The sequence below is a fragment of the Equus caballus genome, chromosome 10 (genome assembly GCF_041296265.1).
Source record: "Equus caballus isolate H_3958 breed thoroughbred chromosome 10, TB-T2T, whole genome shotgun sequence".
In the NCBI taxonomy this organism is placed as follows: Eukaryota; Metazoa; Chordata; class Mammalia; order Perissodactyla; family Equidae; genus Equus; species Equus caballus.
Window position 1 is genome coordinate 68,857,361 of NC_091693.1, and position 25,883 is coordinate 68,883,243.

General features: G+C 40.3%; 1 protein-coding gene across 2 annotated transcripts in view; it reads right to left on the reverse strand.

Moving 5' to 3' along the window:
* LAMA4 (laminin subunit alpha 4) overlaps nucleotides 1–25,883 on the reverse strand; it is a 135,368-nt gene that overhangs the window by 41,084 nt on the left and 68,401 nt on the right. For both annotated transcript variants that reach the window (XM_001916277.5, XM_005596885.4), the window contains exons 9-15: nucleotides 21,267–21,378; nucleotides 18,364–18,531; nucleotides 16,645–16,838; nucleotides 12,660–12,776; nucleotides 6,866–7,014; nucleotides 3,342–3,483; nucleotides 2,649–2,745 (exon numbers count right to left, since the gene is read on the reverse strand). In XM_001916277.5, the coding sequence (XP_001916312.3) occupies nucleotides 2,649–2,745; nucleotides 3,342–3,483; nucleotides 6,866–7,014; nucleotides 12,660–12,776; nucleotides 16,645–16,838; nucleotides 18,364–18,531; nucleotides 21,267–21,378 (979 nt within the window). The remainder of the gene's footprint in view (nucleotides 1–2,648; nucleotides 2,746–3,341; nucleotides 3,484–6,865; nucleotides 7,015–12,659; nucleotides 12,777–16,644; nucleotides 16,839–18,363; nucleotides 18,532–21,266; nucleotides 21,379–25,883) is intronic.

A 25,883-nucleotide genomic window follows, 5' to 3' on the forward strand; every position in this document is an offset into this window, starting at 1 on the left:
TCAGATTTTCTATTTCTTCATGTATCGGTTTTCATAAATAGGTTTTTTTCCTTTTTTTTAAACCTGTTTTATTTACACACCATCCTTTTCTCCCCCAATTTGTTTTTTGAGGAAGATTAGCCCTGAGCTAACATCCACCGCCAAGCCTCTTCTTTTTGCTGAGGAAGATTGGCCCTGAGCTAACATCCGTGCCCATCTTCCTCTGGTAAATAGCTTTTTTCTAAAAAAAATTATTCTTGAAAGTGTATTTGTAGCACAGTCTTTATACTAGGGTTATCTTGGAGCAAATCCAAACAAGTCACGATGTAATATCTTGCCATCTGAACTGAAGGATCAACTTTCCCAAGAATTCTTTGTTTCTGTTAGTGCTGTACTTACTTCTAAAGCATCAGGAAATGTATGCTTCTTGACAAATAGAAAAATAATTTCTTCACTTCCCATTATACTTTTCTCTTTCTCTCCAATGGGCTCGTGAGCATATCCTCTCCCATGGTGGACTTTCTCTGTTCCACTGTAAGGTCTTGGTGTGCTCGGCTTCTTGTTCCATTACCTTTTTTCCCCATACTTGTGTATAAAATGGATATACAATGCGTGGTGCTTGGTTGATTCTGTCACCAAGTACAATGTAAGCAAAGTACAAACACTTCTTTCTTATTTCCTCTGGGTAGTGTGGAATTTCCCAGAATTCAAGGAGGGACTTAAATATACTTTGTAGTTGTATTGCACCCTCTCTCCCTCTTTTAGTTTCAATTTTTTAATATTGTGATACAAACAATATTTTCTGATTTTCCTTTTGGGTTTTGTCACCACACAAAACACTGGCTGATATACTGAGAAAGGATATATTTAACTCTATATTTGGAGCACTTGATAGAAATAAGAGAAAGAAAATCTATTTTGGGCTGGATGTTTATAAGAAGAAATGTTTCATAAAAAGTGTGTCCTATTTGGAACTTATTGTCCTATGTAAGCACTTTTTCATTTTACAAATAAATTCATAGAAGATTCCTTTAAATAGCAGCTTCCTGAGTTTATTATGGATTGTTAGCTATTTGATATAGATAATGAAGAAAAGGAAAGTTGGGAAATAAAGATTACTGATCATCAAAAGTCATTAGGAAATGAACCAACAGTAATCTGAAATTATAATGTAACTCAATAGATGAATATGGTTGAATTTGAAAATCTGAATTTAAATTACAATCATGTGTATTGTCTACAGGGAGGCAACTTCTGACCCACGCAGTCCTAACGCCTCATCACGGCCCCTTTTTTGAATAAATATAAGATGGGATTTAACCAAACAAGATAAGGAAATAGGCGACCAGATCTGCAAAATATTCAGAGACCAATGCAGAGAGATTTACCTGGACATAAAATATAGAACTTTGAAGAGAAATCATCCCCAGAATAGAAAGGTTGCTTTCAGGAGGCCCAATAACTCAAAAATGACAAAATTGAGAAAAGACATTGCAAATTATCAAGGAGAATAAAGTATTTAAGACACTGCATCATGAAGACCCACAGATTCTGGTCTTCGCGTCATAAGAAACAAAAGCAATGCATAGATATGGCAATATTTATTTTAAAATATTTTACTATTAATATTCTAATACTTTACTGCTAATATTCTAATTCTCTTCCAAAGAATATGTTAAAAATTAGACCTATATAATAAATTAATTAGAATAAAGAAACTTAATAGCATTTTTATCACCTTTGTTTGCCCAGAAAACATAAAATTACAGTTGCTTTATGGCAACTAAATAGTTAAATATTCTGCATATGAAAAAAATGCATTTATTTTCTATATATGGTGGTTTTTTGTAAAAAAAAAGAAAACGCACAGTTAGACATGAGATTAATTGCTTTGATAAAATTAAGTGAAGTTTTCAGTTGCAAACTTGGTCTTTGTTTTTAGGTGGTAGTTAGAAGTTAGCTGGATAATGGATTTCCAACCTCATTAGTCAATGCTGGAATATCCTTAAGAATGAGTTCATTACCACAGAGATGAATAATGTTTCGTGAAATTCTTAGTCACTTCAATTGTTTCTACGAGTAATTCACAAGGTTCAAAATGGACTGAAATGATTTCACTTTCATTTTTTCCTCCTTCTCCCACTCCTAGATGTGCCTGCTTTAGCAGACGCAAACACTAGCCTTTGGAAGTGCTTCTTTCCATACGGTCACTGGGCTTGTCCTAAATACAGTAAACTCGTAGAACGCAAACTACAAGAAAGTGCAAATAGTCAGACGGCTTTTTGGTACCAGATCCTCCAAACTCGCACAGTGATGACCCATCCCTTCACAGGTCATTGTGGGTAAAATTTTAAATGACCTTCTGAACTGTTCCAGAAAGATTAAATTATGTGCAATATAGTTTTAGTGTCAAGTGTATTTTATGGTATGACCTCTTTGAAAATTGGTATTTATGGTAAGTTTCTATTAATTAGCCAATTTGATTAGCAAGAATATCCACCGTATGTTTCCCTACATTGAATTATTTTTAAATCACAATTTATTTCAAAGTATTTAATCTTTGCTTTTTTATACTTGACCTTCCTATCTCTGTCTACGTGCAGAACTACTGCCTGAAAGGAGGGAACAGCAATAAATCAGAAGGAAGATAGGAAAGTGAAGATATTTACTAGAATCTGCCCTCGCTCGCAGTTCTCTTGCTTGATGGAGGAGATTCTCGCTTTCATCTTTATGGTAAATGATCTGGGTATCAATGCCGCTCACAGCCTAAGAAGGAACAGGGTGGAGAGAGTAAGAATGACAGCAGAAGGCCATTTCATGGCTTGAGGATTTCAACGACACAGTTTATCTGCCAAACACCTAGCAAAATTCATACCGCTGCATTTTCATAGCTCAAAATCAAGGTCAGATGTGAACATCAGACAATAACGTCCTTGGCATTTTCAAGATAAATGTTTTTGGAGGAAAATTCAGGGAACCAAGAATAGTGCCTGGCCAAGGTCCTGCCAAAGTGCTTGTCATGTAGAAGCCACTCAATAAATAATTTCTTAGATGAAAAAATATGAATACATGCATAAAGCATTTTTGTTATCATCAGGATTAGTCAAATGTGTTCTACTCGGGGATTGTGGTTTAAGAAAGCTGTCAAATGAACTGGCATTTGCTGACTGAAGCATGGCACATCTTGAAGAACTTGCACAACTGAAACTTCATAACATAAGTAAAACAATTTTTTCTTAGTTCCCCAGCCCTTCCTGCCATTTATATTATGTAGGAAGCTCAAGAGAGGATTTTGCAAACAGAAATGTCATAAGCTGGGAAAAGCAACATATAAACAAACTTTAAAGTAAGGGAATACTCACATCGTAAATCCGGTCAGTGATGTTCAAAGCCAATTCTGCTGTTTCGTTGGCTTCACTAACATAATTGGCAATATTTTCATAGACATTTGAAGCTTCCAAAGCCTTCTGTACCAGCCCATTTGTATCCGAACTGTGCAAATTCCTGTTAATGAACAAACCTGTCATTATTTCTCCCTCTTATCTCTTTGGGAAATGGGGCTACATTCAGAACTTGATTTTAATACTCCTGGGACCACAGGGACTTCCTTCTCGTTATTCAGTCACCTGGCTTGGCAAGGCTTTCCCAAATTGCCTTTCCTAGGAGCACATCTTTGCATTCCTCTGCCTTTGGTATCCCCACAACTTCACTCCATTTTGGCTCCATGGCAGCTGCCTGCCTGGCAGGAGCCACGGGAAAAGAGAATGATGATTTAAAAACAGCCCTCTGCACCTCTTCAAGCAAGAGTTTGTTTATGCGGTGGCAGACAGGCAGAGGAACCAACCCACAATGGTCTCCACCTAGTATTTACCCAAATCAGCATTGTTATCCCCTTTCCGTGAAAGAAACCAATGCTCCCAGAGAGGGTGCAGAACCTCAGCATGGGGCTAAGTATTAGTTGGTTTCTATTTAGTCAACCTTATTGTTCTCTTTTCTTCACTTTATATGACAGATCCTATTTTTCTTTCAGAAGGGGAGTAACACTCACTGAGCATCTATGTGCAGATGCTGGGCAGCCCCGTTCCATATGTTATGTCCTTAATTTTTACCACACCCATGACGTGGCCATTGTTATTCCCTTTTCATAAAAGGAACTGAGGCTCTGAGAAGGGGCACATGGCTTGCCCAGGGCACATGTTGTTAAGGTCTGTCTCACTGCTGGGGCCCAGCTGCCTCCCGTAAGGGTACAGCCCCACTCAAGCCCAACCACACCCCTGTCCTGTACACCATGTTCTCTTGCCTTTAATCCTTTCCAGCCTCTATAAGGTTGACCTAACATTTATTGAGTACCCATCATGCAGTGGGCACTCACATAGCGGCTGACAACAGTAACGGCCTCCGAGGATTGATGTGAAGTATGACAGGGATAAAATACGTGGAATACCTGGCATCATGCCTGGCATCCAGTAATCACCACGGTCTATTATTATGCCTAAACTATTTCCTGAACTGGAATTTCAAACTGTATGTGTAGCCACACAATAATTCATATTATTGACATATACTTCTTTCTCTATGATATAAACTCTACTTTCTCCTTCTGCAGCTCATCTTAAATCCTTTGTCTTGATTTTATTCAGTCTTAAATCCACCAGCTCCATCTTTTTTTCTCAGTTCCAAACACTGCTGACTAGAATCATTTAATTCATGTATAACTTCTAGAAGTTTCTCTGTGACCCAATATGTGACATTGCAGATCCCATGCTGGCTCATCACTTCAAACTGCCCTGACCCATTGTGCTCAGTCAATTGTTTCTCAACCTCCTCCATCGAGTTTCAGTCGCTGTATGCTCTCTTAGGCTCAGAGCGACTTCCTCTGTGTTTTCATTTTATTCTTTTTTAAATCAGAAGAAAAAAATGAGGATACTAATAATAATTACATTAGTCTTTATATTGTTGCAATCATGAAATACAAGTTTTGATTTTTTTTTGAGGAGGATTAGCTCTGAGCTAACATCAGCTGCCAATCCTCCTCTTTTTTTTTTCTTTTTCCTTTTGCTGAGGAAGATTGGCCCTGGGCTAACATCTGTACTCATCTTCCTCTATTTTATATGTGGGATGCCTGTCACAGCATGGCTTGATAAGCAGTATGTAGGTCCAGCGCCTGGGATCCGAACCGGCAAACTCCGGGCTACCAAAACGGAGTGTGTGAACTTAACTGCTGTGCCACTGGGCTGGCCCCAATTTTTGACGTTTTTATAGAGGAAGGGGCCCACTGAAGCAAAAGTGCCTAAGGCTCACAAAAGTCATCATGCAGTCCTGCTCTGCCCAGGTAATTCTGATGCAAGTACGGGCTACTTGTTCCTCCCTACATCCCTTTGTTCCTAGAGATGGCTCAGAAAGTAAATCTGAGGAAGTTTTAATAGAAAGGGATAAAATGTTACAAATGTGTATTAATATTTTTAATTTTTCTGGCTAGAGTGGTAAGGAGATGTACCAAAGAGCTTGAAACAAAGCCATTATTACTTTGTTTTTATTACTGGGCACAAAACAGGTACTACGTCAATATAACAATATGATTTACATCTATCTCTGTTTGAGATATGCAAATCACTGGTTATACCAGACGGATGTTGAAGAATATTCACATTTGAAAGGGAAGACATCTATTAACGTGGATATTTCCCTGAATATATTTAGTCAGAAATATCCTAAACACAAAAGGGGCCTCAAGGTGATTGATGGTCTGGTCAAGTTTCACGCAAAGCTGGAGTAATTTCCTTAGAACTGTGCTAGCACACTGTTGGCTGCAGGGCGGCATTTAGAAAAGATAGGTGTTGGGATCCCAATCAATGAGACATGGTTACTAAAATGACAAAAGAACAATGAAGACAGCCACAGGGTGGATCTCAGAAACAATATTCTGTCAATTCAGTAGATTATCAAAAACAATATTTTATCCAAGCTCCATTTTATTGGCTTGTTCAAAATGCATTTCCTGGGAGCATGACACTGAGCTGGATATTACACCATCTCACACATCAAGATTCTATGTGACATCTATTTCTCTCTCTCTCTCAATTTTCAGGAGATTTGGAAAGATATTTGAAAATTTTTGGCAATTGGGAATAAAAAGGTGATTTAAGTTTTGAATAGAACTTAATATTGGTTCTTATTTTATTCATGACCTTTACTGATCTTCGTTTCTAATTGCCAGATTTGTAGTCTTTCTCTATAATTATCTCATTATTTACCTATTATTTCAGGGTCATGAATTCAATTCCAATCTTTCAGTACATTTCAATTAACATTAATTGAGCTCCCAAGGGTGTGTGACTCTCTTCTAGATGCTGCGAGGAAAATTGTCAATTGAATTTCTCTTAACAAGTGTTGAAATCAAATAGTTCCTGCGGGGCACCGTGGAGTGTCTAGATAGAGGATTTACTGGAAGTCACTTGCATTGCCAGCTTCCAAGCAGCTTTACTTAGGACGCTTGAGCGTGGAAAGCTAATGCTGTCTATGAAATAAATAGTTAATGATGATAGATTTAGACCTTGTAACAGGGTCTGATTTGCTTGACAATACTTTGTGCAGCAGTTGTGGCCCTGAGCAGAATGCATTGGGTCATCCTATTCCTAATTGTGGAACAGAACTCCCTCACCCCCAACACAGCTTTCCAATCTGAAAGAAATAAAAAAAACTATCTCCCCGAAGCAATAAACAATGATTGGCTCTGACCAACCAACCAACAAATAAGCAAATGAGAAAACTCTACCCTCTAACCAACCTGTAACATTTTATCCCAGTGACTCTGTCTCGCAAAATTAAATAAAAATAACTTAGTCACCCTATGCAGATCTTTGCATTTCTAAAACCAGGATATTACCTGCTCAGCTCATCAGCCTCCTGTTGAAGGTTCCGTGCATGGTCAACAGCTTCCTGGACTAAATCATGACTGAGGTTACTTAAGTTGGATAGTTTTCCTTGTAGTTCATTTTGGGCTCCATCTATTTCGGCATAAATCCCTGATGCATTCTAAGAAAATATTTAAGAAAATATTTTAAAAAATGAATTGAATTTAGAGGCATTCAAAATATTTTTCCCAGGGAGCACCAGAAGATAATCTCTATTCTTCCTTATTATGAAGTTCAGTAAATTTCCGGCCAAGTCTATTTGAGTCTAAAATACTGTAAGTTGATATTTCTCTATTTCTCTCACATCTTCAGCTCCTTCTCTGCTGATTGCTTTCCTAGCTTTCAGAAATGCTCTGCCGTCTCCCATCTGAAAAGAAAATAAAACTAAACTAAACTAAATAAAAACACTCTATTTTCCACATCTCCCTACTTACTCTATTTTTCTATTCCCTTCATAGCAAAATATCTCCAAAAAAAAGGTGTTTACGCATCTGTCTCTATTTCAGCACTTTTTAATTCACTGTTTTAACCTGTTCCAGTTTGCTTTTTACTTCACTATCCCACCAAAACAGAAGTTCACTTCATGATATCTAAGTTACGAGACCTAATGGGCATCATTCAATTCTCATCTTATCTGACTTCTCAGCTGCATTTCATGTGGTTGACTACTCTCTCTCCGAAACTCACCTGTGACACGACCTCTCTTGGTTTTCAGTCCAACCATAGACCTATGGTCTTTGCTAAAGATCATACAACCGGGCAGATCGATGCTGCTGCAAACCTATGACTTCCACCCTTGGCTGGGCCCTCAGTGCTGAAAGGAAATTTGCTCTCCCAGTCACTCAAATAGTGATTCCAAACATTGTCACCATTCACAAGCCAATAATAATTCCTTTCCCCACCCCATCTAATTCTAAACAGGTCACCATTCTTTATTTAGAAGACATAAACTAACTTGTTGAGGGGGACCACTTTTTCTGCACCGCTGATGTTCCCTCCCTATGAAGGGAACTCAATAATGAAACTCCAGACTTCTCTGCCCTTTCCTCACTCTGCCCTTGAAAGGGGAAGTGGGTTATTTCATGGGTAAATTTTTGGGGAAAAACTGTACAGGCTGTGCTAAGCTCCACCCTTCTGCCTCTTGGGAGCAAGCTGCCAGCAGAGTGCCTGAGTTTCTGGTGTTCCTCCAGAATGAAAGCTGTCCTGGGCGGAACCCCCACACGAACCCTGTAGTGTTGCCTGCCTGGGTGGGCAGATCGGCCTAAAGCTGGGATTGAGTATCAGCAACCCCCCTGGACTCAGAGACGTAAAGCCCCATCCTCAGTTTAGCTGCATCAGAAATAAAGGTGATATTCTTGATTTTCACATAAGCTATTTAATTTATTTTTCAACTTGTTTAGAACTTGGGTGCTGAAAAGGGGTGCTAATTATTGGTAGCCCCCTCAGAAACTCTAACACCAAAAAACAGGAGGTTCCCCAACTTTTTGCTACCATCCTCTGGCCCAACCCCCCAACCCTTATACATACACTAATTTATAGCTACATCTATACATACATCTTCTGCATATTTTCAGAGGAAAGTGTTCTTTTTCTGTATAAGGCATGCTCCCCTATTTTCTCAGTGGCCCTGTTTTCCGTTCTTGCTTCCTAGCTACTGGCTCTTTTTAGATGTAAACATGCCCGAGTTCCTCTTATGAACAAGCAAACAAACAAATGAAACCTATTCTGTGACTCTAGCCTCCCCTCCAACTTGTCTTGTGTTGATGCAGTGCACTCCACAGAAATGGTCCTTGCCAAGGTCCCCAATGTCTGATGCCATATTGCCAGATCCATTTGACACTCTTCTTTCCTTATTTACTAGATCTATCTCTGGTTTGTGACAGTGTTGGGCACTGCCTTTGCCTTAAAACCCTCTCTTTTGCCAGCTTCTGTGATGCTGCTCTCCCCTGTCTGCTATTTCACTGGCCAGGAAAGGGACCTTGAAAGCTGGTGTTCCTCAGGGCTTGACTCAGCCCTTTCCCCTCTGAATGATCCAACTCATCTCTCTGAGCCCCGTCCTTTAGTCTTCCAGTCCATTCTCCATCATCCTGCAGGAATGGTGATCTTTCTATTAAGCATATCTGATCATGTTATTTCCCTTCTCAAAATCAGCCAACTGCTTTGTAGGAACAAATCCAATTACCTAGCTGGCTCCATCAACTAACCCATCCTCTCTCACCAATCCCATCACTTCTCATCACATCCCACTGCATCCCATGGTCCAACCCTGACTAACTGATGTTTTAATGCTCCATAATTTGTTCTGGTCCCTGTGCCTTTTCACACTCTATTGTCTCTTTCTGGAATAACTTTTCTTTCTTTTCTTTCTGATCCACCTGGAAAGCTTCTACTCATCCTTCCAAATTCAGTTCAAATACCACTTCATTAAGGAAGGCATCCGTCCCTAACCTGTCCAGGGTGAGTTCAGTGTTGCCACGTATTTCTATTATCTATATACTACACAACTCTATAATCATTTTACACGACTATTCCACCCACCAGATTAATGATCTTAGAGAGCAGAAACTGTGTTTAATTTATTTTTGTATTCCCAGAATGTAGCACACCTCCTGGTACAGAGGGTTTACTTTTATGGAGACAGTATTGAGCCTCTAGCTATTTGGTCATCTGGGGAACAACACTTTAAAAAAAATTGTATTTAATTGTATAAGAGGAAAAAATGCCACGGACATTCCACCTTTACTCATTAATTCATTAAACAAATATTCATTGTGTGCCCAGTATGTGGCAGGCACTCTTTTAGGAGAGAGAATACATAGTGATGAACACAGTCTCTCCTCTCAAGGAATTTAGTGGGAAGATACAGACATTAAAAAAGTGATCAAATAAGTGAACAAGCTAATTTCTGGGAGTAAAATCTATTTTGAATAAAATACAATAGGTAGGATGGGTTGGAGAGTGATTGAGGGTAAGAGGCCCACTTGGGTTGAATGTTCACAAGGACACTAACCATTTGAAGATCTGAGGACAGCATGTGCAAAGGTCCTGATGCAAGCAAAAGTATGGTGTGTTTGAAAACCAGGAGGAGTTGGAGTGTAACAGAGAGGAGTGGGCTGGTGGGTAATGAGTGAGGGAGAGAGTGGAGAATGAGGTCAGAGGAGTGGACTGGAGTAGGGTCTCTTGGGGCCTCAGGGCCCAGAGTAAAATGAGCTTCTGTCTTACTTTAAATGTCACTGGAAGCTTTATGTGGGAGAAATAATGTGATCTGATTATGTTTTTAGGAGATTGTTTGGCTATTGCATAGAGAATGGGTCTTGAGAGGCAAGAGTGAACACAAATGGATCAGTAGGAGCCTCTTATGGCATCTACGCTGGGGATGAGGCAGCCTGGATAAGGAGTAGCAGCAGAGATGAGGGCAGTAGTGAGAAATTAGGATTCCTTTTGGAGGGAGGGCCAGCAGGTCTTGCTGAAATGGGAGTAAGGAGAAAGGAGACATCAAGAATGACTCCAGAGCTTTGATTTGAGTGATCGGATTGCGCCATTTACTGAGATGGGGGGACTACTAGGGAAAGGGGTTTTATTCAAAATATGCTAAATTGGATGCGACTGTTACACATCTAAGTGGTAGATGAAGTTGCGATTGTGCTACATACCACACTGAGTTCTTACTCGAAAATATCACATAAACATTTGCTTATAAGTTTGGAACTTGGGGAAGGTATCAGAGCTGAAGGTGTACATTGTGGAATCATGCCTATGGCCTTGAAAGTCATGGGATTCAATGAGATCAACCAGGACCAGAATATAAGTAGAAAAGAGGGCCCAGGACTGAGTACTGAGCCATTCACTGTCCAGAGCAGAAATCTACCGACCCAGCGCCAAGTGTGGCCCGAGGCCTGTGTTTATATAGCTCCCAGCTAAGAATATTTTTTACATTTTTAAAGAGTTGTAAAAAAATAAAAACAAACAAAAGACAAAGAAGAATAAGGGAGAGCAGTTGTATGTGGCCTGCAGAGCCTAAAATATTTACCACATAGAGAATGTGCAGAGGCGAAGCTAGCAAAGAAGGCTGGGAAGAAACGGCCAATGAGGTGGGAGGAGAAGCAGATGAGAGGGATATTGAAGGAGCCAGGATGGAAGCTCTGAATGTTTAAAAAAGGAGGGAAGGTTAGTTAGTGGCAAGGCTGAGAAAGCCGAGGCGAGAGAAGCGACCACAGTTAGGTTATGTTGAAGTTGCTGGTGACCTGGACAAGAACAGCCTTGGTAGAATGGCATGGGATCCCATTCAGAGTGGGTTGTGTACAGCAGACAGGGTGGGGCTCGGAAGCAGAACCAGCAACTGTACATGACTCTTGAGATGTTTTGCTGTGAAGCTAAGCAGAGGCATGCGGCAGAGATTAGAGGGCAGGTAAGCAAAGGCTTTTTCTCTTTTCATTTCAATTTTTAAAAGACAGGAGCTACTAGAACATGTTTGTATGTTGGCAGTAATGATCTAGTAAAGAGTAGGAATTGGATGAACCAGAAGAGAGAGGGCACACTTTTGGGAATGAAACCCTGTAATCCTGTTTTTGAGCTGAGGAAGGATGGCATTCAGAGCATAGGTAGAGGTGACAGGAGAAGGGACCCTTCATTTACTGTAACGGGAAGGAAGGTAGAAATGTGGATAGAGATGCAGGTGGGCTGGTAGAATTTGGGAGGAAGATGTTCCTAATTTTTCAGTGAAGCATGAAGCAAATTCACCAGCCAGACTGATAGAAGGGGAGGTGGGTTTGCCACCTGTCTTGTTGGCTTCTCTGTCATGGCCACGATGCTGGAGATACTTGGGTTTACCGGGATAGGCAGTTAGAATTCTCAGGTGAGTACAGTAGGGGAAGAGGTGGGTATGGAAGGTAAGGGTGTTTGCAAAGAACGGTTACATTGATCATTTTAGCTGTTTAAAGAGAAGAGAGGATATGAGAAGAGCAGGATAAATGAGGTGGAACAGGTCTCCATGTGGCCAGAGAATTGCTGGAGTGGGCATTCCAGAGTAAACGAGAGTAAAAGAGACGGTGCTCAGGGATTTGGGAGGAGATACAGTTGTTGATGACGAGGCCTAGGTATGGCCGTAGGAGGGATAACAAAGGTGGACTGAAGGCAAAACTTGTTGGACAGGAGAAGTTAAAGGAGGCGGAGGTCTGAGAGTTAGTGGGCTCATCCTTCTGGATTTTGATGTCACCAAGGATAGTGATGGGAGTAGGGATGGAGGGGAAGACAGGAGCTTGGGTGCTGAAATAGTCAAAGAATGAGATGCTGATCAGATGAGTTTAAAATGATACCCTTTCAAAGGTAATAAAAATGAGCTAAGAAATCAGAAAATTTCTACTTTAAAAATATGACTTTTATTGATTTTGAATGCCAGTTTTATTAAACACCCAACCTAGGAGTAAAAAGTGAGTGGGATGGATCCAGATCTGCACTTTCATAGAACTTTCTACAATGATATCTGAGCTGTCCAACAGAGTAGCCACTAGCCACACATGGCGCTATCGAGCACTTGAAATATGGCTAATGCGACTGAAGGATTAAATTTTCAATTTTTTTTAAAGCCATTTAAATTTAGATCACTGTACAATGAAAGAAACTGAAAAATTCAGTCTCCTGATCTTGTTTTCATAATGCCAGCTAACTTGATAGATTTGAACTGGATTCCATTATTCTTCTGTGACAACGAGCCACTGTTCTAATCTATTATAAACACAAACGTAAACAAGTCTCATGCGCGCTTACCTTTATTATATCATCAAATTCTGAGAGGGTCAGACGAGGTGTTGTCAGAGAATCCAAAGACGTCCTCAGAGAAGCGTTCACTCCTTCCATCTGTTCCCTCACTCTCTCGTGTTGTTTCTGCAGGAAGGAAGAGAAGGGAGAGAGGAAGAGATGGTCCCATGAGAGAAAGTGCCAGGGAGAGCAGTAAAGGTCAACTTGCTGTCTTTGCACTCAGGTAAATCTGAGGTCATATCCCAGCCCCTCCACCTAATTGCTGTGTGACTTCGGGGGAATTCTACATCCAATGCTCAGTTTTCTCAATGATGACATGGAGATAACAAAGGGAAGCACCTTGGTTATGCTTATTACTTACAACACCATCATCTCAAAGAGCATGAACACTTCAGAGAAGGCCTTTGGCTCTTTTGTCCATAAATGTAAAGTGGGACTGTGGATACAGGATTAAACATAGGATCTAAATTTGCAGTAACTGGAAAATGAATTAATTCCAGAAAGCATTTATCACGTGCTAACTTTGGCACAAAGCACAAATAGCTCATTTGGACAGGAATAAAGCATACACAAACCAATCTTAATGTCCTTTAAAAATTTGTATATGGCCCTATTATCAAAGCACAAAATTGTGATCCTGCTTCCTAGCGCTCTGAGCTCTTTATATTAGATGCTCAGACTTTTTGAGGAGGAAAGTTGCCCGACTGCTAATATATTTTTTGGTGAATGCTTTAATTTCTACCTTCACTTTTGGGTTCTAGAAACAGGCATGCTGTGATTCTGAAGAAATATTATGGAGCTTCAAGCGAGTTCAGAATTTGAAAGCCACACAGAATGAAACTTTAAGAGGGAAAAGTGAAAGACTCATTTTACAACCTGAGTAAAAAATAAGTTAAAGTTAATTTAGAAATGGTAACTTCAATTGAAGTTGAAATGCATAAATTACAGTGTAATTAAGGTATAGAAATAATTGTAGAAGTCTGGAGACAGAAGGACACACTTTAAAACCTTCTAAGTTCGTCTTAATGTCTTTCTTACTTCCTGCAGTCTTTCCTAATTTGGTGGAAAGGAAGATGGAATGCATCTTCTCCCAATACACAGCTGCAGGGGATCTCATAGGTTAAGGACAGAAAAGAATCCCATTTGAACTTCTTCCTAATGCAAGAACATTAAAAAATCAAGTTCCCCTCAAAATCCATCCAGCTCAATACAGTGACTATGGGGGGTTAATTATTCTTATCTCCCCAAGGAGAGGTAGCTGTACACCTCTACATGAAAGCAATATTTTAAAGCATGTGTGTTAAAGTGTGAAAGGAAGGGAGGGGCAGAATGGTTGGTATTATTTAGCTCTCTCAGGGCACTTTTCCTTGTACAGAGTCTGAGATATGACCCCTTCTGGAAGCTCTTGTATCTGGTCGCCTTATGGGAAAACAGCCCATACCTTGAAGTCACAGCCAAACTTGAAAACTGTGTGCTAACAGCTCTGCGTGGTACATTCATTTGCAGTAGTTGGAAAATGATATGATTCAAGTTAAAGAGTTTCCCCCCCTTATCATATATTGCATTAGATGAAAATGCATAAAATTCGCTGTGAAACAAAGATATTCCCATAGAAAGATGGTCAATTTGAACAAAAAAATGTTTTGGAAACTAATAATTAAGAAAATGACATAGTACTATTCAGCATGCTTCAGTGTCCATTTCACTATTCAAAAAAATAAAAAAAAGTCTCCTAATCCTTAAAACAGATGATAGAAACAGTCCCGGGAAGGCAGAGCTCTGGTTTAAGAGAATCCCTAAACAGTGACAGTGCTTTTTAAAGACTGTTTTACCTACACACTTTAAAAATATAGACTCTCATACTCACCTGATAGAGATTTTTATCATTCTGTTACTCTTTGGGGTTGAGAACAGGATAATAAAATAAGTAATGTAATTATTAGTTGTGTGGCCACTGTTTGCACACATCAGAATGATTAAACTATGTGGTTATTTTTGGTTTTGTATCAAGATTGGAATTTTGGCATTCTTTTCTAAGCTGTGCTGTAGGTCTAACAGTGAATTGTGAAATTAAAACCCCTAAGTTTAGTTGGGGAGACAGATCCATTAACAGATGATCACAGTACAGACACAGAGATGTGTACAAGGCATATTATGGATTGCTGGAGAGGAGTACCTATTAACGTGGGGATGACGGGGTCGGCCTCTGGGCGGAGGTGATGCGTGATGCAAAACTTAAAGGCTGAGTGAGGTTATTCGGGCAAAGGAGAAAAGAAAAAGAAGTCTGCATTCCAGGCAGATGGGATTACCGGTAGTGTGATATTGCCTGAACTGAGGGGAACCGGCAAGTGATGAGGCCAGGGCGGCTAGCCAATCAGAGAGGGTCCCACGAGCCACGAGAAAGACCACCGACTATCCTATAGGACAGAGTCTTTCAAATGTTTGTAACCATGACTCACAATAGAAAATGCATTTTCTGTTCCAACCCAGTACATATACATAACTAAAGTATAAATGTGATGAAATCATACCTTACTATAGGTGACAATGCAGTTTGACATTTTCTATTCTATTTCCTTTCTTTTTTCTTTTTAAAAAATGCTGGTTACAACCCTCAAAAATTATTTTATGATTCACTAAATTGTTCACAAGCTGTAGTGTCAAAGCCACTGCTATAGGTTGTAAGGAGAAAATGAAGGATCTTAATAAGAGCAAGAGGTGACTGTCAGAAGTGTGATTTAGGTGGCCCCTCTGGCAGGATGGGGAGGATGGATTGGAAGGGAGTAAGAATGGAGTTAGAGAGAGGAGGAGGCTATTTTGGTTGAGAAATGATGAAGACCCAAACTAGAGAAGTTAAAGAGGAATGGAAAAGAGGGAAGAGAGCTAAAAATATTCTGATGGTAAAATCAGCATGATTCTGTGGTTGACTAGACATGGGAGTGGGAAAAGAGGGAAAATTCAAGAAAAAGGATAAGCCCCAGTAACTCTCTTGAAATCTGCTTGAAGAAATTATTATTTCGCGTTATACTTATAATTTTGTTGTGTAAGATAATCATGCATTTGTTTAACAAAGAATGCTACTCTGACCATTATTATTCTAAAAAACATTGGCTAAGTGATTGCTCCTACTAGAAAATGGTGATGATAAGTGTAATTCACTTTTATTTAGGAAATTTTCCAATGACTTACTGAGAGGTCGCGATGACTGAAAATCAGGGCAGAGAGTCGAATTTAAGCTGGTTTTGCCAACAATAAAAATAAACATAACAATGAATGAATCTGCTCATAGTTGTTTCCCATATTTGACATTGCTTTTTCACTCTAATCTTTATAAATGTGTCCAAAGATGCACATGTCTTTCTATCAGAAGATGACCCCTCTCAGTGGTGGTGATTGTGAGGGCACGTGTTGCTCAGAACAGAAACATGACCATACGAGTTCTCAGCCCTCTAGGTGTGGGCACGCGCAGATCCTGGCCCCATGAGGATGACTGACTCTGCAAGCTATGCTCCCGTCTGGGAATTTTTCTCACCTCCTTGTAATTGTATGACCTTGGCTTGAATTAGACTCCCTATCTCTGCAGCTGCTGACCAGCCGGGCTGTGAGATTTGCTTATCGCGCCTTGCCAACAATTACACGTAGCCTTATAGAAACATGGTTCTGGGCTGCTTTGGAGTTCTTGTGTTCTCAGCCTAAGTTATGCATAGGAATAGCGCATTGCTTACTCAGAACACATCCAAACCCACCAACACAAGGGCCAAGAATCATTGTGTTCTTATCAATGCAAGAGCTAAACAATTATAAGGGTTTCAACTTGATTTGACCTGCACACACCTAAATTAGCAAATTACAGTGGCAAAAAATGTACAAGCATTTAAAAATATGAATATTTAAATGTACCAATATTTTAAAAATTATATACCAACTGTTCCCTCTTGGTATAACTTCATGCTGTCTATGCCTGAAATGCATTTATAGTTTGTGTCCACTGTACCTCATGGTCCCGCTGCCTGGCTGCTGTGGCTCTGTTCATATCTTCGGCATCCCTGACACGGTCAAGGGCCTGGTCCAGTGACTCCCGGAGGTCTGACAACTTAGCATTGTAGTCGTCCAGCTGCTCCAGGACGACAGGAAACAGAGAGCGAGTATCATTGTACAGCCGCTGCCAACTCTCAGCCTGGCTCAGCACTGGGAAGAAACAGACACAGAAACTCAGGGTGGGCTTCCCCTGTCCCCTCCTGTTCCATCCAGCATTTAACAGTGATGCAAACTTGTCAAGCTATGCCTTCTTTAGCAATACAGAGTGAAGCTGTTGTTCGCCAAAAATAGCCTCATCTTTTATATTTGAAGGAAAAATAAATACTATTTTATGGGGTTTGGAAAGCCCTGGAGTACAGTCAGCTAAAAGAAGGGTTTGGTTAGTTTTCCCATCGAGGTCAATAGTGACAATTGTAGGAAAATGATCTAACACAGGTGTTCCTAACCCTTTTTGTGCTGTGGGCCCCTTGGTAATCTACTGAAGCCTTCAGACCCCTTCTTACAACGTATTTTGAAATGCATAAAATAAAACACATAGAATTAAAAAGGAGACTAATATATTAAAAAACGAATTGGTAATATAACAATATATGTGCTTTTTTATTAATGCATTAAATAACAAGGTCTAGAAGTGGGATTAATGACTACTATAATTTTGAATTATTGATGAGCTTAATGTAGTGAGATAACAGCAATAGCTAAAATAGGATTGCAAATCTCTGACCCCTTTTGTTGATTGTGACGATTAAAATGGGCACAAATTCTCTGCAACTCTTCTCGTCAAGAATGTGTGTATTTCTTCACTCCTTGAATCTGGGCTGGTCTTAACCCCTAGACTGGATAGGATGCTGTGGAGTTCCAAGCCTGGGCCTCAAGAGACTTTGTCCTTTCCACTCTTGCCCCATGGAAGGCTACTGCCATATGAATAAGCCTGGGCTAGCTTCCTTGAAGGTAAGACCCTACATGGAGGGAGAGACCCAGCCATCCCAGTAAAGGTCCCAGACATGTGAGTGAGCTCAGCCCATGCCACATGGAGCAGGGATGAGCTGTTAAGGTTGAGTTCAGCCCAAATTGTCAACCAATGAAATCATGAGCAGATAGTTATGGTTTCAAATGAATATGTTTGGGGTGGATTGTTAGATAGTAATTGATAACTTATACAGGAACCAAGTCAGAGGTTTGCTAATACTGTTGTGGTTTGATGTTTTCATACATCATTAAAGAAAATGCTAAATTTCCATTGGAGATTAAAAGTCACTCATGGATCTCAGAACGTGAATGTTGCTGGGCTTGTGGCTTTACCGCCTTCTCAACATAATTCTTCTTACTGTGGTTCTGGGAATTGGTTCACCTTAGCCTTGCATTCCCTGTTTTATATGTTTTCACCAGCTGCTAAGCCTCTATTTCTTCTTCTCAGGGGTCAAAATTCTGTAGATTCCTTGTGGAATCTCAGTTGTTTCTCAAGGGCTCACAGTTGGGCTTGGATCTAAAAATCTCTGTCATGTAAGTCAAGTTGTCCTGAATGACTCCCTGAGGTCACGTCTAAGTTCTAAAATAGGTCTGAATATTGGGAATTGGTTGCCTTGGGTAAATGTTTCCCTGTGGCTGGATGTCTTCTCCTGGACCCACAAAGAAAGCAGACGTGTGCTGGGTGCTAGGAGTTGAATACACCTACGTTCATGGGCTTCGTCTGCCTCCTCATCCACTAGCTCCCGTTGAGTGAAGAATGGTTGACGGCGTCTAATCTCCTCAAGCATCTTCTGGGCCAACACCAGCTTCTCAGAGATCTCCTCAGAGCTAAGTTCCTGCTCCTCCCCATAATAGAGCATCTTGCTGTTGATCTCTGAAAGGAAGGACACAGTGATTGAAGGCAGCAGGCAGAGATGTCTGGGAATTTTATAGTGATGCCACTCAAATCACATGCAATTGAGGACAAAGGACCAGGCTGCTCCTAAAATGGAAAGAGAATCTCAGTCAAAGACAGCACACTGATGTTCACACTGCGAATACTGGTGTCAGCATCAGAGGTCATCATGTACTCCAGGGAGGAGTAAAATCTGAGGAAACTGCTCTGCTTCCCATTTGGTGTCTTCAGAATGGGAATGGGATGAATACAAAGCCTGCCCTGACTTCAGCTGCATCTGGTTTCCACATAATTCTAGAACGTTAATATCTAAGGCATACAAATCTGGGGTCTTTGATCAACTTTTTATATAAAATATGTAACCTGGAGACAATGTTCTGAGGTATGCCCTGTCATATGTAGAATGTGCTGGAGGTATTAATTGTATTTTAGCTGAGGATCTGACCAAAGATCTAAGCCCAAATGAGAGTATATCAATAGTTGTTCAAGTGAGTCTTTCAGACTATTCTGCAGACTAGGTATAAAATAGAGGTTTGTTATAGTATGATGTGAATTTTTGCTCATTTATATATATGTGTGTGTATATATATACACACACACACATATATATGTATTGCAATTGCTATTTGCTTTCTGTAGCATGACTGCTTGTCAATATTGTGCCATTTTGACTCTGGGTCATTTTCACCCAACCTTCATAAGTAGGATGGAGAATTTCAGAATTGGAGGGACTGCTGAGGCTCAGAGGGACTAGATGAGTTGTCTAAATATTAGCAAAGCTGAGTCGTTCGCTGACTCCCTCTTCCTCCTACACATGACCAGAGGAAAGTTATATAATTGCCACCTTGTCCTATGGCGGCTCCAGGAGGAAGCATTTCATCTTCCTGGCATAAATGAAATTGTGTGTCTGTGGTTTACTATGATCTATGCTGTTGGCCAGACAAGATGAGTAAACAAACACCAGTGTCCCATAAATTATACCAGGATAAGAGCTTGTATTTTATGTGGATAATAGCTTGAAGGTCACCTGGAGTTATTTTAGAGACGGCTGGGAGTAAGGAATGACACGCTATTGGTGTGGCAGAGCATTCTCGAATTCTGAAGGAAGAGAGACAAACGGATGAAGAGGTGTTGAACACTATGAATATTACTGAGAAAGTTATAGGGAAACCAACATATGCTTTAAAAAAAGTATGAAGGGATTAAACATTCACTCTTCAAGTAAAGTCTACAATATTAACTCTTGAAATAAACTAAATATAGATGTATTTTTCCTCATATCTAGCACTTGTGACGCTGAATTCTTTGGCATTTTGATGCAAATATTATATTTACAATTTTGGCCTGTTTTATGTTAGCCACGACTGGTATAGGTTAGAAAAAGGACAATAACATTTTTGCCTTTGTTCTTTGAAGACTGTTCATACATTATTTTAGAAAGGTAAAAACTGATGAAAATTCTTGTTTCCTATTTACGTTTCTTTTGTTTTGTTTTCTTTGTCTTTTCCTATGCTTAAAGGGTCAAATAAGAGGGTTTAGATTCTTTCCAAAGGAGACACCTTAAAATAAAAATTTGAGTTACAACAGCAAAGGTGAATTATTTTCTCTGAACAGCTTACAAGAATGCTGGCTGTATTTGTTGCCCAGAGGGACATTTATTTCTCAGTTAGGTGAGGTCAGCTAATCTAGGTTCCACCTTACTTTTTGAACAAATCAATAGTAACTCTAAAATCTTATAGGAGAAGAATATTTTATCGGTAGATGCAAAAGCAGGAGACAGTGAGAATGGGAGGGGAGAGTGTTTAAAATGCATGCCATTTGTTTTTTTATTGCGTATTACAGGCACCAAAGGAAATATAGCGAATGATTAATCTTGGCTCGATAGATCTTTTTGCCTGGAATATGCTCCCTATACCTCAGTGTAAAGATATGAATCTCCCACTGTAGGTCCCTTTACTGTCATTGTGCCCTGGAATGCACTTGGTGCTATCCAGCTCGTAATATATAAGAGAATAAAAAGTATGGAAACACACAAATACTGTATCTTAGCAGACTGTGACCCAAGGAAATTCTCTTTATCTTAGAACAAATGAAATCGCCTGCTTTCTGTTGGTGAATTGAAGGCTGGCTTTCAGTGGGCTATTCAGATAGTCTTCAAAATGCAGCCTGCACTTATCAGAAGACAGAGCACAAATAAGTAATCCTCTCAGAGGGAAGGTAAAATTTGCCACAATGCTTTAGGGCAAAGAAATCCCACACGCCCCCTCATTGCTTTTCTTTTGGTTTGGGGACCAGAGCACATTGCCCGGTTGGTTTTTGGGAAAGAGCATCATAGAGACGGCTTTGACAATTTGGATTAGTGCACAGTTTGCTGTCACTCTAAAGGCAGTGTTTTCACTGAAAAGAATAAAAAAAAAAGGTGACTCCTACCCGACTCTGGCATTTTAGAGACGCCATACCATTCAATTTCCTCTGCTGTAAAGGTATTCTGGCATTCCATTCCTGTGAAACGCCTGGAAAGGCGATGATTCTATACATTTATTCTGGAAAATCAACTGATAGTAAGTAGGGGTGAGTGCTCAGAAATCCCAGAAAAACAAACTTGAAGATTTCATATAAGTTTAAACCTACAATACTCTAACATTATTTTTATTGTTGTTAACAATGTGAATGACTCCTTGACATTAAGCTGCACCAGAAGAGAACGTATTTACCTTGGATTTTATCCCTCATATCGTGGGCTTGCTCTACAAGCTGAGTTGCGTGGTTAATGGTATCCATGCTTTCTTTCTGAGCCTGTTCACTCTTTCTTGAGGCTTGACTTCCCTATAAATAATCCGTATAAACACCAGATTAAATTTATGAGAAAGGAATGTTGTATATATATGTGCGTGTGGCGGTGGGTGGGCATAATGTATTCCATAAACATAAATTTCCCTGGCATGTGAAAGTTCTATAACATAAAATGGTCCCAGAAATCATGCATGAAGGCTAATGGGATGACCACCTTTAGAATTACAGAATGCTATAAAATCAGATGCAATTCCTATGCTATCAGTCACAGTTCCGTTCAAACCAACTGCTTTTCATATGCAATCTGCTCTTTGAATTTTTACTGTTGCTCAAGATGCTAGACTGGGAAACTACCCACGCCTGCTGATCAGTTTGACATTGTGCCGACTGAAAACCTTAAAGGTTCAAAGGGAAAACTGTTGAGAAAGTAGGCAGATCTTGAAATGCTCCATGCATGCAGTGGCTCCTGGGTGGTCCAGCCAACGCTGAAACTGAATTACCACAGAGATTTAAAGGATTATGCTTGGTGGGCTAAATGCTGTTTTCAGTGCTGCATTCCAAATTCCCATCCACACTGATGGCACTTGGGTACAAATAATGGTGCAAACAGATTTGGCTTGGAGTGAATGGAGCTCTTCCTGAGACGCTGACTCCCTTCTCCCAACTTGGGAGCTTCTGTTTCAGAGCTCCCACACAGTATTTGTTAAAATGAAATCCCAACTCAAATGTGGCTTCTGAAGAAAGGATGTGTGAGTACGTATGTGTACGTGCGTATTTCTCTGTGTGTGGTATTGTACGTGTGTATTTCTCTGTGTGTGCAAGGACAGAAGCTGACCTAAGAAATGATTCAAGGCCGGGACACTGGCCTTTGTGCACAGCGTGGGGATGCGTACTTCCTTTTGGCATGAGAAAGACTGACTCAAGGGTTGTATTTAAGAGGAGGAGCAGTGCTTCATCTGACATTTGGTAAAAGCCCACTTGGCTCTTCTCTTGTTTTTTTGGCTCAGCTCTTTGACAAAGTGCTGCCGTACCTGAATGGACTGCAGGTGACCTGCCCCACAGAGGCTGGTAGATCTATTGTATAGTTCCCCCAGGACAGGGAAGTGGCTGTTTCAGACTTGTCTTTTCATCCATGGTTCGAGCGAGGGGATTATACCATCATTTTACCTGGAATGTTGTTGCACTTTCCAGGCATAACCCAAGCAAGTGGTCCTTCAGTCACGGAAGAGAATGCAGAAATGGTATCATAGCAAACACATGCCCCAGAGGCTTTTTACTGGGCATGTCCCAAATCCTTTTCATGTCAAAGTCCCTGTGCAGCAGTAAGGCGGTCGTCAGCCCGTTCCCGAAACAAGGAGCTCTCTGAATGGACATTGCATTCTGAGTCATTGTGGTTCCTCCTCTGACTCCAGTCTTCCTCTTGGATGGAATGCTGTTCTAATGCTTTCCAGAGACATAAAATTTGTGGTCATTTTGAAATTAGATAATGTGGAAAATAAGATGAATCTTATTCTTGACGTCACCACGCCCCACTTTAAAAAAACATGGACATAAACATTTAGCACACGTTAAAATTTTTAACAAGTTGATTTTCATCCAGTTTAAATTGAGTTTTATTTGCATAGCATAGCATTCATATTTTTGACTTTGGCTTCACTCCTCAAGAGAAAAGGCCTGTTGTTATGACTGTATTTCTTTAACTTATTTCTTGATACGGAAACTTTGAATTGAAGCAATGAAAGACAGCTAGAGGATGTCATATCTCTAAAAAACTTCTTTCTGACAAACACCAGGGGGCGCTTATATATATTTATAACTGTATATATAGTTAATATATAATATAATATATAATATAATATAACTATTTATATAGTTAATAAAAGACAATTAGTGGCAAAGAGGAAGATCTATTACTTTAAATTGCAAAATTACTGGATTTAATATGCAGTGGTGCCTTATTTGAATGTTATACTTTTTTCAGTAACTTTGCTTATGGAGGGAAAATATTGATATGGGTACATGGTAAAACAAGTACACCTTACTTTAAGAAAAGTAAAATTATAGAGATAACCTGACAAACCATAAACCTGTTGATGGTTTACATTACAAATAGATTAATCATTTATCACCTCAACAGTGAATTCCCCTTGTATATATTTGACATAAAAAGTGGTAAGAAAGTTTTGGTGCATAAAGAGTAACATATCTAGAATATTAATTTTAATAAAAACCAAGCAGATTAAGTGAGGATGGTAATCAATACCTAGGGTGATCATACACATTATTGTTCAAACAAGGACGCTCTTGAGAGTGAAAGGCGGAACTTTTAATAATCACTCTGGGAGGCGAGCATAAACAGGGGTAGTCCTGGACAATACAATGGTAGGAACACTGGTGTGCCGATTCAGAATCCGAACAGTGATATCCACTTCTGTGGTTTTATCTACCTCCTAAACATTAATGACTTCCAAATACCTTCCCAGCCTTCGTCTCTCCCCTGAGCTACAGACTCAGATCTCTATATGCCCTCTGAGTGTCCACAGATACCTCACCCTTAAAACGTCTAGAATAATCCATTCTGCATTTTTAGTCTCAGTCATTCATTTCTCCAAGCCAGAGCTTCCCTCCTTGCTACTCCTCATATCCAGCTGGTCTCGAAATTGTTTTTATTCCACTTGCCATTCTGGCCTTTTTTTCCTGTTCCCCATGACCACGGTCTCACTTTATCCTTGTTCACCGCAAATTCTCTTCAAATGAAGGCAACGTAGCAATCAACTACTCTTACCTAGACAACTACAGCAGTCTCCTAACCGGTGTCCTTGCCTTCAGTGTCTTCACTCGCCACTCTGTCATCCCTACTGGAGAGGAATGATTCTGAAATTTCAAATCTGATTAACTCATTGTTCTAGGTAAATGCTTCAATGTCTTCCAAAGTCCACGGGATCAAGTCCACACGTTCCTGAGCATGGGAGGCAAGGTTCTTCATGATCTGGCCTCTGAGAACTTCAGCAATTTCCCCCTGCTCATTGCCTTACAATTAATCTTCTGCAAGGCTAAGGCCAAAGTTCTAGTCCCAAGAACACACCACGTTGTTTCACATCTCTCTGCTCTTGTGGTACTTTTTCCTTGCTTGGAAGTACTGGACAAACTCCTAGTCATTCTTCAATACACAGGTCAATGCTCATCTCCTCTGAGAAGCCTTCCCTTACGTACTCCTGCTGAAAGAGTTGTTTCTTCCTTCGTCTTCTCTCTTTGGGCTGTACCATGCCTCTATTATTGAATGGTGCATTATAATCATTTTTTTTCATATCTGTTTTCCTTACTAGACTATGAGCTCCTCTCCTTACTGAGAGAGGGCCTTATCATATTTGTTTCAGTGTCCCTAGTGGCTAGCACAATAACTGTTATAAACTAGGTGTTAAGTGATGCTTTTGGAATTGAAACATAGTCTTATTTTTTATGGTGACATTTTTGTTGTTATTGTTGTTGTTGAGGAACATTTGCCCTGAGCTAACATCTGTTGCCAGTCTTCCTCTTTTTGCTTGAGGAGAATTCACCCTGAGCTAACATCCTTGCCAATCTTCCTCTATTTTTATTTTTTTAAAGATTGGCCCTGAGCTAACATCTGTTGCCAATCCTTGTTTTTTTTTTCTTTCTCCCCAAAGCCCCCAATGCACAGTTCTATATTCTAGTTGTAGGTCCTTTTAGTTCTGCTATGTGGGATGCTGCCTCAGCATGGCTTGATGAGTGGTGCTAGGTCTGCTCTCAGCATCCCAACTGATGAAATCCTGGGCTGCAGAAGCGGAGCACACAAACTTAACCACTACGCACGGGCTGGCCTCTATCCTGCCTTTTTCGCCACGGTCAGAGATGAGGTTCTGGTGCTTTTGATGTGTGGAAGTGACCTACTTTCCTTCCAGTACTAAAGATCTCTTTGCGGGGCCAGCCTCGTGGCCGAGTGGTTAAGTTCGTGTGCTCTGCTACGGCAGCCCTGGATTTTGCTGGTTTGGATCCTGGGCACGGACATGGCACCGCTCATCAGGCCACGTTGAGGTGGCATCCCACGTGCCACAACTAGAAGGACACACAACTAAAATATACAACTATGTACTGGGGGAATTTGGGGAGAAAAAGCAGAAAAAAAAAAGATCTCTTTGCATGAGTTGATGTGCAGGGAGATTCTGCTGTGGTTGAAGGGTAGGGAGGAGATGGAGAAGTGGAGGGGAGGTTGCAGCACCTTCCTGAGCCAGCCCTCGGAGACTGAGCTCTGTCACTCCAGGCTCCACAGTGTACCTTCAAGAAACAGATGGCAAGGGACAGCATTGAGATTAGGAGAGGGCCATCATCTCCACTTTTGCTTGTAGCCTATCACCATTCTGACTTTGAGCATGGCAGCTTTGGGAACACGGGAGAGTGGAATCTTGACTAGTCTTTGGCACTTTCATTAGAGACAAGATCAGCAGTGGCAAAAGTGAGGTCCTTTTGGGCAGTAGCTATTTGTGAACACAAATGCATGGGCATTCTTTAGGGGGTTTCAA